This window comes from Lolium perenne, chromosome 3 (genome assembly GCF_019359855.2).
Source record: "Lolium perenne isolate Kyuss_39 chromosome 3, Kyuss_2.0, whole genome shotgun sequence".
Classification (NCBI taxonomy): Eukaryota; Viridiplantae; Streptophyta; class Magnoliopsida; order Poales; family Poaceae; genus Lolium; species Lolium perenne.
Window position 1 is genome coordinate 191463623 of NC_067246.2, and position 16670 is coordinate 191480292.

General features: G+C 45.4%; 2 protein-coding genes across 2 annotated transcripts; one reads left to right on the forward strand and one right to left on the reverse strand.

Annotated features, from left to right (window-relative positions):
- Nucleotides 1-79: 79 nt before the first annotated feature.
- On the forward strand, nucleotides 80-3950 carry LOC127342933 (uncharacterized protein At1g03900). The gene is made up of 8 exons (XM_051368956.2): nucleotides 80-393; nucleotides 515-546; nucleotides 931-1031; nucleotides 1116-1188; nucleotides 1332-1363; nucleotides 1630-1720; nucleotides 2096-2207; nucleotides 3395-3950. Exons 1-8 carry the CDS (start codon nucleotides 301-303, stop codon nucleotides 3779-3781), a joined length of 921 nt encoding a protein of 306 aa, XP_051224916.1. The 5' UTR covers nucleotides 80-300; the 3' UTR covers nucleotides 3782-3950.
- A 1461-nt stretch (nucleotides 3951-5411) lies between these two features.
- Nucleotides 5412-14166, reverse strand: LOC127342930 (ubiquitin-like modifier-activating enzyme atg7). The gene is made up of 20 exons (XM_051368954.2): nucleotides 13873-14166; nucleotides 13153-13349; nucleotides 12860-13048; nucleotides 12707-12761; nucleotides 12505-12599; nucleotides 11150-11339; nucleotides 10956-11073; nucleotides 10735-10876; nucleotides 10449-10598; nucleotides 10192-10368; nucleotides 8043-8228; nucleotides 7827-7924; nucleotides 7529-7676; nucleotides 7171-7395; nucleotides 6929-7078; nucleotides 6662-6862; nucleotides 6406-6588; nucleotides 6186-6301; nucleotides 5914-6061; nucleotides 5412-5811 (listed from the first exon to the last, which is right to left on the reverse strand). Exons 1-20 carry the CDS (start codon nucleotides 14120-14122, stop codon nucleotides 5641-5643), a joined length of 3189 nt encoding a protein of 1062 aa, XP_051224914.1. The 5' UTR covers nucleotides 14123-14166; the 3' UTR covers nucleotides 5412-5640.
- Nucleotides 14167-16670: the final 2504 nt, after the last annotated feature.

Below are 16670 nucleotides of genomic sequence, written 5' to 3' on the forward strand. Positions count from 1 at the left end.
GATTTTTCCTAGTTAGACATGGATCGCAATTGCTGTGAAGAGTGAAGACCAGCGGGCCGCGGCCGAGCGCAACCGCTCACCAAAATCCAACGGCCCGAGGACACCTTCCTCCCAACTTCCTCGTCCTCAGTCTTCCCCTCTCATCCCCAACCCCAAGAATTCCTCTTCACACTCCATCTCGCCGCATTCGGAGCTCGGATCCAACCGCTGCTGCCCGTCCCACCCGATCCCGCCCACTCGATTCGTCGCCACCCCGCAAAGAGAGGTCTACACCCCTTCCTTGATCCGCCGGCCGGCGCCATGACGAGCGGCCGCGAGCAGCCGCAGGTGGAGGCCGAGCACGAGGCGGTGGAGCTCGTGCTGTTCCAGGTCGCCGAGTGTTACGTCTACCTGGTAACGCGCGCCTTCTTTTCCCTCGGGTTCTTTCACAATCTTGTGATGTGAATTCATCGAGCACTTGCCGTGCATGAGCGTGTTGCCGATTACCTGATGTTTTGGGGACTTTATTGTGCAGATACCTCCTAGGATGACGGCTGCCTCTTACAGGTACTTCTCCTTGTAGTTCATCGAAGAATCTGATCATCGATTGATAGGATTTTGTATCTGTTGACTGTCAGGCTGAATGACGTCAGTAGCTAAATCAACTACAGAAATCTCAGTTAGCGAAAGGCTGTAGGACTTGTTTCGGCATTATTTTTTGGTTCCATTCTCATGCTTGGCTGCAAATAGCATGGAATTATTTGGTTTGACAAATATATCATCTGTTCACCACCGCCTCAGTGCTTGTAGACACAGCTCTCACAAGGAAAAAGAAAGACAGATGGAAATCCTACACAACCCATGCACGAACCCATCATATATAGGATTATTGAACTATATAGTGCCTTTCACAAATTATGGAAAATGGTCTTTGACATTAGTGGCATCCAGGGCTGATGAGTGGAATGTCAACAAGTGGGCTTGGGAAGGGGCGCTTAAGGTTGCCAGCAAGGGAGAAGAATGTGTCATCAAATTGGAAGACAAGAGCACTGGTACAGTAACTTCAGTTGGTTCTGTTGGTCATTGCTTGCAGTGTTTGTAATCCTAATTCCTTGAGTCCTCTTCATTTATTTCAGGGGAGCTATATGCTAGGGCATTTCTCAGAGAAGGCGAACAACATCCAGTCGAAGCTGTCATTGATAGCAGCAGGTCAGTATTTCTTGCCACCACGGGACAGTCTAAATGCCAGGCAGAATGTGTGTATTTATTAGCTCTATTCTGCATTAGACACTGCAGAGACTATATAAGCTGAACCTGATAAGATATTTGTTGCTTCAATATTTTGCTTGCAGATATTTTGTACTTCGCGTTGAAGAGAATATAGGTGATAACCTGTCTTTTTTCTCGAGTTATACGATCTTGTATTTGCATTCAGAGTTTACTTACTGTTGAGTTGGTGATCAGCCGGCCATAGTATTTAATATTTGGTGTTGAGTTGCTGAGCGTTGTGTTTGGTAAGTTGTGTTGAAGTGCTAAGCATGGTATTTTACAAGTAACTTGATATGTCAAGCGTAGTACTTGATGTGGTTAGTGCCATTTCTCGTAATGGTTTGTATATAGACGCATAACAGTTCTTACTATGTAATGCAGATGGGCGTCAGCGTCATGCTTTTATAGGTTTAGGCTTCCGGGAAAGAACTGAAGCATATGACTTCCAAGCTGCTTTACATGACCATATGAAGTATCCTTTTGTCCATCTTGGAACACTTTTTCCCATGCGATCAATCCATAACCTGGGACTAGGGAATTCAATTTGATCAAAACTAGTATCTGTTTAGCACAACACATTATTGTTTTGAAACTTAACAAATTGGTTACTGAGTGGATTTATTACATGAACCCAATCAGATCATTCAGCCGTGCTATCAGAACTTCAAGTGTACTTCCAGTTGGCCAGAATGTTTCTTTTAAGCTATATGAATCTCTATATTTGGCCGCAACAAATTCACTTTTCTTCTTTCCTGTTTCTTTATTTTTTGTAGACATATTGGTGTATGGTACTATGGTTATACCATGAGTTGTTTATATAATTTCTTGTTCTCTTACATTATCAAAGATATCTAAACAAGAAGAAGACCGCTGAAGAGATGGTGCAGCATTACGAGAATACATCATCAGTGGACTACAGCCTCAAAGAAGGGGAAACTTTGGTTCTTCAACTAAAAAAAGTAAGGTTTCATCTTATTTTGCCAGAAGGAATGAACTAGACCCTGGTGATGGATTTTTTTCTGAAGGTCTTCAAAACAAGAATATAGGATTTTCTATGACCTAGTAACTAGTAGTACACTAGTAAAATGTTTTCTTAAGCACTGATACATTGCACTGGTACAGTAGTAGATTGTTTTCTTAGGCACTGATACATTGCACCGGTACAGCAGAATATGGATATATGGTACATATATCTTGACACGCTAAGATCAATCATTGATTTAAAATACCAAAAATATCGCCTGTAGTCAAATGTTACTTTTGGCTGGTGATTATAACATGCCAATTGTACATGTCATGTCAAGCAGGTTCTTCTGTAAGAAAAAAAGGTGCCAAAAATATATTTTGACATGGTGAGATGAATAATTGATTTAAAATACCAAATAATACCACACATAGTCGAATGTTATTTTGTGGACTGGTGATTATAACTTGTTGGTCGTATATATTATGTCAATCAGGTTCTTCAAAACTGGGAAAAGAACCAGCTTCTCAACATGTTCCAAAAATAAACAGATGAACTACAGGAACCTAAGCTATGTTGATATTAGACTAGTTTGCCCTGTAAGATACAGTTATTCTGCACTCAGCTTTGCTTTCCATGTATGCGTAGGTTTCATTGAATTTGAGTTATCTGCTTGACCTAGAAGCGCAGTTTGTTGCATCTTCAAGGATCCTCTAATGACTTTTGAGACTTCTCAACATGTTCCAAAAATAAACAGATGAACTACAGGAACCTAAGCTATGTTGATATTAGACTAGTTTGCCCTGTAAGATACAGTTATTCTGCACTCAGCTTTGCTTTCCATGTATGCGTAGGTTTCATTGAATTTGAGTTATCTGCTTGACCTAGAAGCGCAGTTTGTTGCATCTTCAAGGATCCTCTAATGACTTTTGAGAACATTGCATACCATTGCATATTCGAGACATGTCAGTTTAAGCTGCTCTTGCATAGGAACTTGAAAACAAATTGGACCTCACTGAATTACTTTGAAAAATGTTTTCAGCCTATGTAAGACAAACTGCATTGATAAAAAAAATGATTCGTCATAAATTTGTATATGTGCCTTTGGTAGCTACTTGGCCTATTGCTTATTTTTCATTCATCTTTGCATTACATCTCCAATTGTTTGGTTTTGTTTTGCAGAAAGAGACTGGCACCAATACAAAATCTGCATTTTTCGAGCAAGGCCTTAACAAGCTCTCATTCAATGAAAAAACAAACACCAAGGAGGGCACAGTCTCCCTCAAACTCCCGCCACCTCCCCCATCACCCGTTTCTCCAACTGATTCTGGAGTCTCCTTGTCCCCTTTCAAAGCAGAATTTCCTTCCCAGGAACAACCAGCCACCGATGATTCCGGAGAAGCAGCTCCTTTCAAAGCAGAATTTCCTTCCCAAGAACAAGCACCCGCAGGTGCCCCCCCTTCGAAAGCAGAACATGCTCCTCACGAGCAACCGGCTGCAGTAGAGAAGACCAAACAAGGAAGCGCTGAAGATGACTTTGACTTTGGGGACTTCCAGGCTGCTGCTTGAATCATGTATCTTGTACATACGGGATGTTTATTACTTGGATCACTCCTTTCCTTTCTTCTCCATCGGTTGTGACTTGCTTCAGGCACCTGAGCTTCTGTACAGAGAGCTATCGTGTTATAAGCAGTATAAATACATATAAGATGTAGTAATACATGGATACAAACTGTTATGTCCTTCGTCAAGGCACACAGGCAGTTGCTGCTGAAGGTGAAGCCGGCGGGGATGACAGGAGGAAGAGTGGGAGCCATCCTTGTCTGGCGGAAATACTCCACGACAGAACGCGAGGGACGACGTGTCCGCGTCAAGGAGAACACCAAGAAGGAGGCGGTCGCGAGCCTTGCCATAATCCCATCATCGACTCAAATCAAACAAAGGCGGCCACAAGCCTTGCCATAATCCCATCATCGACTAAACAAGTGACGCCTATTGGAAGTGGGTCAAAACCGAATCGATGAGCGCAAGATCATTGATGGGTAGTACATCGTGATGCACATGAAGAGGAGCCAAAAGACTAGGGAATCATACAAGCCACTGTCAACAAATTCCATGGCTATTTCGGGAACATCCGCAATAGGCTGGAGAGTGGTTCAGACGTCGAGGGTCAACTTGATTGTGGACTAGTCATGTATCGAGCAAACAATGACGGGAGCGGGTTCAACTTGATGAATTGCTTCACGAAACTGAAGAAATGAGAGAAATGGAGGCTCACACGCATTGCTCTGAAGAAGGCTGGTGACAACGTCGTTGAGGGTTGCCCACTGGCAACAAGAAGGCCAAGGCGGCGGAGTTTAGCAAACATAAAAGGCTAAGAGAAGGCTACGATTTTGATCTTCCTAGTCAGTCGGCTGAAATAGATAGACGCCGCATCTCCTGGTCCAGGAGCACCGTCCATTACAGAAAAGCAACCGTTGTACCTTTTCTGTATCAGTAGTGTGGCGAAAGATTTTCTTCTCAAAGACGAGTTTGTCTCACACGTTCCAGAGGGTCCACCAAGCTGCAGCAGTGCTAGCCCACCGAACGATTGCACAAACTAATCTAGCAATAGGGCCAAGAAAGAACAAGTGGTTAACAGTGGAGGAGAAAATAGAAATGCAACAGTTGTACCTTTTCATGATAAGAATTTGCTGCAAGTTGCAACCGATGTGCCAACTCTCATACCATCACGATGCAAATTCAACGGCTCGGGACCTGATGAGCTTATTTAACAGTATATTTCCCATGAGAATCAAAAGCCCACAAAATCCGGTCTTGTTAGTTAGTAGGGCTGAAATCGTCCAGAATCTCCATCAAACACTCTCACCTTCCCATTTTCCTCGGCGGAGAAGGATCTTTTGAAACTGGTCTCCCAAGTTTGAGAGTTGGTGTTGAAGTTTTGAAACACCAAACAATCAGGATTGGAAGCAGCCCGGTCACCGCGGACTTGCTGTTCGCCAGGGCTTTCGCAGTCAAGCCGCATAGTCACAGCAAGGCGACGTCCTCTTGGCCTTCCTCAGGTTCTGCCTCAGCCGAGTACCGTGCGTTACAACTTACAACGGGCCATTGCTGACTTTGGCAGTGCAGCCTCAACACATGTTGCTAGGAACCGCGGCATCTGCTAGGATGGAGTAGCGACTACCGAGAAAAACACTGGTAACAATAACAGGGAATACCTCGTGTAAACATTTTTCATGTTACAACCTACTCCGCACAAGTGTTTGACGAACCAGGATTCAGGAGTGCTGCTGATTACAGGGTGGGTGCTGAATCGTAACAAAAAGCCCATGCAATTCGAAAATGTAATTGGTAACCATCAGTGACATTAATCATTGTGCATCGAACTGATATTTACACTTTCTATAGCCATGAAATCATGTGATACATCAGATGTCGGCAAACTCGGCATCGTCGTCGACATCATCTACCCACTCCACCCGAGAATAATCCGCGGACTTCATCAGCTCCGTCAGGCCGGTAAGGTCTTCCAGATAGGTTGGCTCATTGATCACCTGCATCACAAAATCCATTCCTCTGCTCCTGTATTCAGACAATACCTGCCATTGTTGTTTTTTTGCACGACATCAAGGTAATGAGTAAACAATACAGGTATCAGCAAAGTTCTCAAAACAACCACGGGACTCAAAATGTTTGCCTACCACGTCGGAACATGCAATACAGCAGCTCGAGGAATAGCCCAAGAGGGTTAATAAGTTGTAGCTCGACAGTGATCCTCGTATCTGGTGTGGCAATAGACCAAACGGACGCTCACTGGTCGTGCCAGCGATATCTGCTGGCGCATGTATCCTGCAAAATACAGCAAATCAAATATCAGTTCACACAGTTTCCACATCACTTTATGTATCTGCCATCTTAAACAGAAATGACAACACACGAGTTCATGCTACACCATGTGGTTCAGGTTGCTTACCCATCTGGATGATTTAACATTCTTGCGAAGAGTTCTGCGGCATGGCCAGATGCAATGGAAGCCAGTCCAGGCCGTGTTACTGTACACTGTTGGTCCAGTGTTCGGTTGGAGACAGACTGCATCAATAGATAGTAAAAAAAACATGATAGATGATGGTTGTAGCAGATAATATATTGACGAAATGAGTATAATTTAAATAATCTAAGGCAACAAACATTACATCAACAGGAGAAATAACGTCGTTGCAGAAATAGCAGCCCAGTCTTTGACGGCCAATAACATCTTGTGGAGACAGCCTAGTCATGCCAACAACCACACTTGAACCTTCAGAACATGTTCCTGGACCAGCTCCATGTCGCATGGCAAGGTAGCTATCGTATCCTAGAGCTGCAGTAATAGCAATCTGCAGAAGAATGAGAGGTTACCATATAAAGTTTCCAATGTGTAAATTACTAAAAAATATGGACATAGTTTACCTTGTTTTCATTCGCACAGAGAAGTGTTGGAAGCCACCTGCTTTCCCTTGTGTCAGTCAACAGGAACACAGCGTCATGGGTAGCTACTAACTCCTGCAGATCCTTGCAATTTTTCCGCACAAGAGCTTCTTCTTCAACAGATGACACAGGATGCCCTGGCATCGGTATTTCCATGATTTTTCCTTTAACATCCAGGTCACCCTACAAGGCAGAAATTGAGATGAGAACGTTGTGAAAACTAAAATAAAAATGTTAGTGAAAACTCACCTTTGATGGATATTTCTCCTTTAGACGCTTAAGTATTGCTGTTGCTTTTGGGGTGTTGAGGTCATCAGATGTGTAAAGTGATTGTCTTGCCAAATTTGACATAGCAACATGACCACTGTCAACCACTGTTAGCTTCTGAACACCATAATCCTAGAAAGTTGGTATCCAGCATGATTACTAAGAATTTCAGTGAGTATATATCTGTAATTCAACATAAAAGTAGCATCAACCAAAACACTAACCATTAGAATACGAGCAACATCACACCCAAGAGTTCCAGCACCTAAAATTAGACATTCCACACTAGAGAACTTCCCTGAATTTACACGGAAACTGGCAGGCAAATTCAAACAAGTGTCCGACTTGTTCAAACTATTAGAAATGCCTGTAAGGTCCTTTAAATATGTTGGTTTTTTGATGACTTTCATAATAAAATCCAATCTTTCTCTTCTATATTCAGACAGTACCTGAAATTTTAGCAAGGAGAAACATCAGAATATACATGACTTCTATAATGTAGCATTAGGTGTGCTACAATCTTTAACATCAAAATCAACAAAATCTTATTATGTAGCACCATGTGTCCTAAAATTTACTTACAACATCGGAACATGCAGTGCAATCGTTTGAGGAATTTCCTATCTCAGTTGATAAAAGACACTTTGGAAGTGATCCTTGCATCTGATGCGGCAATAAACCAAGTTGATGTTCAGTATCCATACCAGCAATATCTCCTGGAGCATGTATCCTGCAAGAGGTATGACAGAATCCTTAACGCGTAATGTACAGGGACGGATTAGATTCCTTTAGTTATAGGCTTCTAGCTTAATCAACCACTGTTCATCGATACCACTGATACACATACAAAAAAATATCTTTCAGGTATTTAGTAGCTTACCCCTGTGGATGATGTAACATCCTCGCAAAGAGCTCCACTGCTTTGCCAGATGCAATCGAGGTCAGCCCAGGTAGTGCTACTGTTTCATTGGAGACTGACTGCAAAACAATACAATCAAGCAAATATGAAGTTAAGTAACTGGTGTCAAAACTGTAGGTATAAAAAACAAAACAAAAGGTGAGCATTTCCACAAATGCAAGTCTTTATGTAGCATACATTGAAAAGGGAAGTCTTCTCGTTGCAGAAACAACAGCCCAATCTTTGATGACCAACAGCATCTTCAGTGGACAAATTCTGTGTCTGAGCAATCACGTCATCCATACCTCCACTTCTTGTTCCTGGACGAGCACCATGTCGCATGACAAGGTAACTGTCATATCCTACTGCTGCAGTGATAGCAATCTGCAGTGGAGAAAGAAGACCTTTAGTTCCCAAGAGCTCACTACGTGTTGACAGACAGATGGGGAAAACCACACTTATTTAACTGAGCTACATGACCAGAATATATGAACTATCCACTCAAGCCACTATGTATTAAAATTTACTGTTCATTATCCTAGCCACTAGCCACCCTCCACCTCTCCTCCCCGTTTCGCCGCCGCCGGAGGGGGGCCGGCAAAGCCGCGCGCTCCCCTGGGAAGGTGGCGGCGGGGCGGTTCCTTTCCCTCCCGCGTTCCCTGGCGAGAGGGAGCTCGTCGGGCGCAGGGCATGGCGGCGTGCGCTGGGGCCGGCGATGACGGCGTCGCAGGCGGCCGTGTTGGCGCGTGGGCGGGGCGCAGCGGTGGTGCAGCGATGCTGGCGGGGCGGGGCATGGCGGCGCGCGCTCGGGTCCAGATGGGCTTCGGCGGGCCTGCTCGGGATCGCCCCTGCTCGCGCTGGCTCGGCCCGTGGATGCCGGGGCTGAGGCGGCGCCCTTCTTCCCGGCCTTCACCGGCGTTGCTGCAGGGGTGGGGGCAGTGCTGGATGGCGGGGCGGCGGCCCTGCGGGTGTGATGTCGGTGGTTGGCGGCCACTGTGGCCGCGAGGGCGGCATGGTGGCTGGACCGGGGGCTCGCGCTGCTGCGGCCGACGGCTCTGCCTTGGACCCCCCGTGTTGGCGTCCGTCGAAGTTCCCTCTCTGTGGCGGTTGGCGGCGTCCGCGGAGCTCTTCTCGGTGAGTTGGTCGGCAGTAATGGTGTGACTCGGCTCTTCAACCCCGCGTGGTGCGGGTGGTGGCAGCCGAGCTCGCGGAGCTCCTTGGTCTGATGGAGGTGGCAGTGGTGGCTTGTGTGTGGCGGTGGCGCCGCTTCTGCACATGAGGTGTGTCTGCGGACTGCGGGCTGTCAGCGTTTTTTCGATCTTCGTCTCGCTGTCTGGCCGCGTGAGGATGTGGTGGTTCGTTTGCTCCGGGCGAAAGCCTGACCGCGCGGCGTCTGTGGATGTCGCCGTCCTTCTTGGGGGGCGGTCGTGGAGCTCTACGACCTTCGCTGCCTCGGGTTCACGTCTTCGGGTGAAAGCCTTGATCCTATGGGATCGGACGACGGCGTCGATTCTTCGTCGTGTCCCCTCTTGAGGGCGTCGTCTTGAAGGTGGTGACCCCCTTCGCGCACTCCGGCGGGGTAGGCACACATGGCTTCTGGGTTGGCAGGAGGTCAATCGGAGGTCCGGGTGTTCCGGGTGGAGTCTTGTGAGGCAACGACGATGGTAGTGACCAAGGTTTGGTTGCGGCAAGGTCATGTTAGTCGGCTCCGTTCCGGCGTGTTCGAATGTCTTCGTGGTGATCTCTTCTTGCTGTGAAGTCGAAGCCACCCTTGGGCGGTGTACGATGACCTGCGTGAGGTGGTCCGGTGAAGGTCCTATTCGGCGCTTGTCTTGCGCATCTCCTCTCCGAGGCTCGTCGTCAGAAGCGGAGCTGCCGGTCTCTCTCCGAAGAGCCATCTGTTTGGCATAGGCCGGCTTGAGCTCCTTAGCTTTTGTGGGTAGCCAGGGTGGCTGGGTGTGCCCTTGTGGCGGTGTGTGTGGTTTGGGTGTGCCATTATGGCACAGTTGTTGTTGGTTTTTGCTTGGTTTTCTCCTAAAAACCGGGCACCTTCTGCTTAATAAATGGACGAGGCAAAGCTTTTGCCTCTGTTTCGAAAAAGAAAAAAAAAATTACTGTTCATTATGAGATGAGAATTGAAGGGCGGGCCTGGTGCAGCGGTAGAGCCTCACCGCCTGTGACCGAGAGGTCCCAGGTTCGAGTCGCGGTCTCCTCGCATTGCACTTCGTGAGGGTAAGGCTTGCCACTAACACCTTCCCCAGACCCCGCACAGTGCGGGAGCTCTTAGCACTGGGTACGTCCCATTATGAGATGAGAATTATTGCAACCCCACATATGAATAATGTACCTTGTTTTCGCTTGCACACAAAAGAGTTGGAAACCATCTGCTCTCCGATGAGTCAGTCAACAAGAAGACCACATTACTTTTAGCTACTAATGTTTGAAGACGCCTGCAATCATCAAGCACACTAGGAGAAACTGGATTCCCAGGCACTGGTATTTCCATCCGGATGCCTTCGACCTCCTAAATGACAGTAAGTGTTGTCAACAAGCCGATCTGTAGAGACCACAATATTCAGGAAAAAAAAGGTAGCAACGACTTACCACTGCAGGACATCTCTCTTTTAGATGGGGAACAATTGCGGTAGCTCTCGGGACACCACAATCCTTTTCTACGTAGATTGATTGTTTGACTAGATCAGGCATGGCAACACAACCACCATCAACCACTGTTAGTTTCCGTACACCCCAGGTCTGAAAATTTGGTTCCGCCATAAATAAAAGGTACAAAAGATGTGTATGTGCGTATGCCGTTAAAGTTTGTTGGAAGGGATACTATTACAGTTTGTTACATAGGAACATAGATATAGTAGTAGCAGAAAGTACTAACCATGAGTAAGCGAGAAACTTCACAGCCAAGAGCTCCAGCACCCAACACAAGACATCGAGTGCCACGCAACTTGTCTAAATTCACAGGGAAGTGCCGCCATCCCATAAGCTTTAAGTGCATCAGCTGTTGTTCCTCATCTTGACTGCATATATTATAAACAATCAAATAAATCTCATTAGTTACTGAGAGTGTGCAGAGGAAGGTAAACACTCTTCATCTACCTTTCTGGTCTCAGTGACTTAAGATCGATTGATTTCATTTTCATTTCTTTCCTTCCATCCCCAGGTGTTTCTCCTTCCCATCCAATAACTTCAGGCATATAGTCAGAGCCATCCCAGTCTGTAATCACAACCAATGTTAGAAAAACAAATTACTAGTGAGATTGTGAAGGTCTCATCCAGATCGATGATAATACCTTGAGGTGCTGCAAATGATGCTTCACCAATAAGGGACTTCTCTAGATCGATACCCTCTCGTCCTTCTCGGTAGCACAAGAAATGAACTTTCTCGATTTTCCACCGCAGGCTCAGGAATGCAATGTAGTTTCTAAGAGCCCAACCAGGGTAATCTTGATGAAATCCATGATCATAAAATCCAAATAGGTGCTGCATTAGAAAATATAGTGTCAAGAAATGAGCAATGCATACTTTGAAAGTTCTAGAATACTGAGAAAGTTGCTAGAAGCTTCTATAATATTTTGGCATATTATATATGAGGATAATTGTGGAGAATTGTAAACCAAAAATATTATCTACCGTAAAGTTTGGATAGTTGCTACATGGCACTAATCAACATTGTAAAACTACTTATTTAGGCTACCTCCCCTCCCACTAAGGCAAGCAAACTAGCAAAGAGAAGAAGAGTTAAAAAATTAAATTATAGAATGGCCATAAGAGAGCCATAGTGTAGAGATACAAAGCTACTAATATGTGTGTTTGTGTTTGTGTTTGTGTGTGTGCCCTAAGTTTGTAGTACACTACATAAAGAGCTCAATTTTCCTTCTTATGAGCACTAGTGTGTGGATCTTTGCATGGTTGATTATTCAAAATAGAGTTTGGACGGCGGATAGACTCGAAAGAAGAGGTTGGCAAAATTGCGGTACATGCAAGCTTTGTAATCGTGCTAATGAGACCGCCTCTCACCTTCTCTTCAAGTGTTCTTTCACAACTAGGGTATGGGTAAAGGTGAAGGATTGGTTAGCTCTCCATGATGTTGATCCAACTAGTTGGCACACTATGCGTAACGTCAAAGATTGGTGGAGTGAAGGAATTCACAAGCAAGGGCCCTCTAAGAAGGCCATGAAATCTCTTGTTATGTTGGTCTCTTGGGAGATATGGAAAGAGAGAAATGCTCGCATTTTTCGGAGCGATGTCTCAACCTTGAACATGGTTGTTTCCAAAATCAAAGAAGAAGTTACTCTTTGGAGCGTCGCGGGGGCTAAAGCGTTGAGTATTGTAATACCACGAGAGTAGGCTTTTATTTGTTTTTTTCGACTTGACATCCTAGTCAAGTTGTGGTTTGTAAGACTCCTAAAAACTTTCTTCTTAATCAATGGAAATGGCAAATCTTTTGCCTTGTTAAAAAAAAAAACTAGTGTGTGGATCCTCCCATAGTGTATAGTAAGGACGACCATTAATATTTTACCCTACACATCTACACACAAAATAACAAAAGGAATCTGAAGTTTGAAGTAAGAGATCTTATTAATAACATATCAAATGTGCGTCCACAAAATATCTCTACGATGTATAATCAATGACACAAACATACCTTTTGGCCACCACCCTGACGATCCTTCCAGTCCTTAAGTTGTCTTACAACAACAGAAGAATCTGAGGATATGTCGACCGAAAAAAAAGGGTGAACTGCAAAAAATTATCCGTTGCAATAGAAGTATAGAAAATTAGGGAAATATATCCAACTAAACACAAGGTGTGAAGTACCAGTTTGAGATGATAATCATTTATCAAACCTGTTGTTTCGTTTGAACCACGCCACTCTTTCATTGATTTAGACAAGGATGTTGCCTGGAGGAGCAAATAAATAACATTTGCTACAAATTATAAGAAGAGAGAAAATAAAAAAAAGTTAAGATTGTGTAATATTAGGTGCACAAAATCATGACCTGTTCTTGGCTGAGAACTTGTGAGGCACTATGCAGGCTGAGCAAAGTCATTTTAGAGTAAAAAACCGAGGGAAACGCAACATTGTAATAGACCTTCCAATTCTTCAAGTCCGCAAACGATATCACAAGAAATCTTAATAGCAGAGAAGGACACTCTTCTATTTTACCGGATAAAATATCATGTAAGATCTGTATCCACAATACATGCAACAAGGAATTGAGAAAACAAAGTAAATTGAAAAGGGGTACAGATTAGCAAATCTGATATCAAAGTTCAAACAATGTAGAAGTACCTTCTTTCCTTCTTCTCTTAGTAGAGACTCAGCATCTAGATTCTGGAACCCCAACATGTTATTAGTGTTTATGAGCGTCCCTGGTATTAGACACTCTTTCCTAGAGCCAAATGAGCTGACAGATGGTGGGACTAACGATTGTTTACATAGCTTGAAGAGTCCTGGCTTTTTTGGGAGAGGGCTTGGAGTATAGTAACCTAGCACAAAATTCAAACAAATTTATTAGTATGTTAAAAAAAATACGTAACTGGAACTACAAAAAAAACCTATACATGCCACAACACACATAAACCGTCAAACTAGAAGATGAAAAAATCCACTAAATTGGGAATCCCACTTCTTTCTAGAAATCACAAAAGTTGTTTCCCGTATCACAATTTTATTTAATGAGTGCACACAGCAGAGTATACAACTACACCAACAATTAGTTGAGACCATTGATCATTTGATCTTAGCACAGGCCAAAACTGAAGCCTTAACTGAAACCAACTGGAATAAGAAAAATATTAATTGCTATCAAGTTGCTAACACAGAGCACGAACTCCAAGCAACATTCGAAGCAAACCTTACAGCGCAAGCAAAAACCTAAACAACATTGCGTCCACAGACCGCCACCAACTCCAGGAGTACCCACAGCTAAGACTATCTTCGATCCGACGCGATCCTTCCGCCCTAGATCGCTAGAATTGGGAGAGAGGGGATGGGGAAGAGGATGCTGACCAGTGATGGGGATGGGGGAGTCGTCGGTGCCGAGCACGTTGAGCTTGAGGCCGCGGAGGGCATCACAGAACCAAATGTCGACGGTGCTCTTGATGGCCTCCACTTTGAGCGGCCGCGGCCGCACCTCCGCTTTGGCCACCATCTCCCGTCTCGTTTTTTCGCCGGCGACACGCCGCGACAAAAATTGCCCGGGTCCGCTCAAAGAAGAAGCGGAACGGAGCGTCTCGGAGCTCAGCTCGGATGCGGACATGGACTCCGTTTCGAATAGCGTCGCAGGCGACACCACATATATATAAGTCTACGTTCTCTCGTTCGCAAAAAGAAAAGTCTACGTTCTCTCCAGAAGTCTACGTTCCGATCTAGGGACTCGAATCGACCGCCCTCCAGTGCCAAACGAAAGCAACCTCGAACCGACCACAAGAAGGGAACTGATCTTAGAGCAACTCTAAGAGCATGTCTAACAGGTTCCGTATTTTTTCACCCCTTAAAACGTGAGTAGAGGGCCCGGTATTCAGTTTTCACCGGCCGAAAAATCATCCGAGCTAGCAGACCCCGTATGACTAAACTGTAAAAAGGAATATTCCGAAAATATGCCAAATAGCAGACCCTCCACTTCTTCCTCCTCCCGCCCGCCCCTGCCTAGCCCCTGCCCCGGCCGCCCACCGCCGCCCGCGCCGGCTGCCGCCGCCGGCGCCGCGCGGCCCACGGCCGCCGCCCCGTCCCCACCCGCCAAGGCCGCCCGCCCGCCCCCGCCCGCCCGCTTCGCCGCCCGCCCCCGCACGGCCGCGCCAGCCTTGGCCGCGCCCGCTCCGGCCGGTGATACGTCTCCGACGTATCGATAATTTCTTATGTTCCATGCCACATTATTGATGATATCTACATGTTTTATGCATACTTTATGTCATATTTATGCGTTTTCCGGAACTAACCTATTGACGAGATGCCGAAGGGCCAGTTGCTATTTTCTGCTGTTTTTGGTTTCAGAAATCCTAGTAAGGAAATATTCTCGGAATCGGACGAAATCAACGCCCAACATCTTAGAATCCCCGGAAGCATCTAGAACACCCGAGAGAGGCCAGAGGGGGGCCACAGGCCCACCAGATGGTAGGCCGGCGCGGCACAGGGTGGCCCGCGCCCTAAGCGTGTCGTCGCCTCGTTGACCTTCTGACGCCGCCTCTTCGCCTATAAGAAGCCCCTCGACCTAAAACCTCGATAGGAAAAAGCCACGGTACGAGAAACCTTCCAGAGCCGCCGCCATCGCGAAGCCAAGATCTGGGGGATAGGAGTCTCTGTTCCGGCACGCCGCCGGGACGGGGAAGTGCCCCCGGAAGGCTTCTCCATCGACACCGCTGCCATCTCCACCGCCATCTTCATCACCGCTGCTGTCTCCCATGAGGAGGGAGTAGTTCTCCATCGAGGCTAAGGGCTGTACCGGTAGCTATGTGGTTCATCTCTCTCCCTATGTACTTCAATACAATAATCTCATGAGCTGCCTTACATGATTGAGATTCATATGATGATGCTTGTAATATAGATGTCATTATGCTAGTTAAGTGGATTTTACTTATGTGATCTCCGGAGACTCCTTGTCCCACGTGTGTAAAGGTGACAGTGTGTGCACCGTGTGGGTCTCTTAGGCTATATTTCACAGAATACTTATTCACTGTTATGGATAGCATAGTGAAGTGCTTATTTATATCCCTTTATGATTGCAATGTGTTTTGTATCACTATTCATCTATGTGCTACTCTAGTGATGTTATTAAAGTACTCTATTCCTCCTGCACGGTGTAATGGTGACAGTGTGTGCATCGTGTAGTACTTGGCGTAGGTTATGATTGTAATCTCTTGTAGATTATGAAGTTAAATACTGCTATGATAATATTGATGTGATCTATTCCTCCTTTCGTAGCGTGAAGGTGACAGTGTGCATGCTAGTACTTGGTTTGGTTATGTTGATCTGTCATGCACTCTAAGGTTATTTAAACATGAACATCGAATATTGTGGAGCTTGTTAACTCCGGCATTGAGGGTTCGTGTAATCCTACACAGTTAGTGGTGTTCATCATCCAACAAGAGGGTGTAGAGTCTAGCATCTATTTATTTATTCTGTTATGTGATCAATGTTGAGAGTGTCCACTAGTGAAAGTATGATCCCTAGGCCTTGTTCCTAAATACTGCTATCGCTGCTTGTTTACTGTTTTACTGCATCTGTACTGTCCGCAATATTACCACCATCAACCACACGCCAGTCCTGGGCAGCAAAGCACTTTTCTGGCGCTGTTACTACTGCTCATATATATTCATACCACCTGTATTTCACTATCTCTTCGCCGAACTAGTGCACCTATTAGGTGTGTTGGGGACACAAGAGACTTCTTGCTTTGTGGTTGCAGGGTTGCTTGAGAGGGATATCTTTGACCTCTTCCTCCCTGAGTTCGATAAACCTTGGGTGATCCACTTAAGGGAAACTTGCTGCTGTTCTACAAACCTCTGCTCTTGGAGGCCCAACACTGTCTACAAGAATAGAAGCTCCCGTAGACATCAAGCTTCTGGCGCCGTTGCCGGGGAGGAAAGGTAAAATGCACTCATACTCCGGTTCCAGGTAACAGTACTTTTCTGGCGCCATTGTGTTTGTGCTCGAAGCTATTTCTTTTAGATCCTGCAATTGCATCTTTTTGTTTCTTGTTTACACTAGTAAGGCATAATGGACAACAATGAGCTTCTTATTCTATTTCCTGATTTAAGACATGGATGGTTTGATCCGAAAATTAAAAAAACCCATGGAACATATTAGTA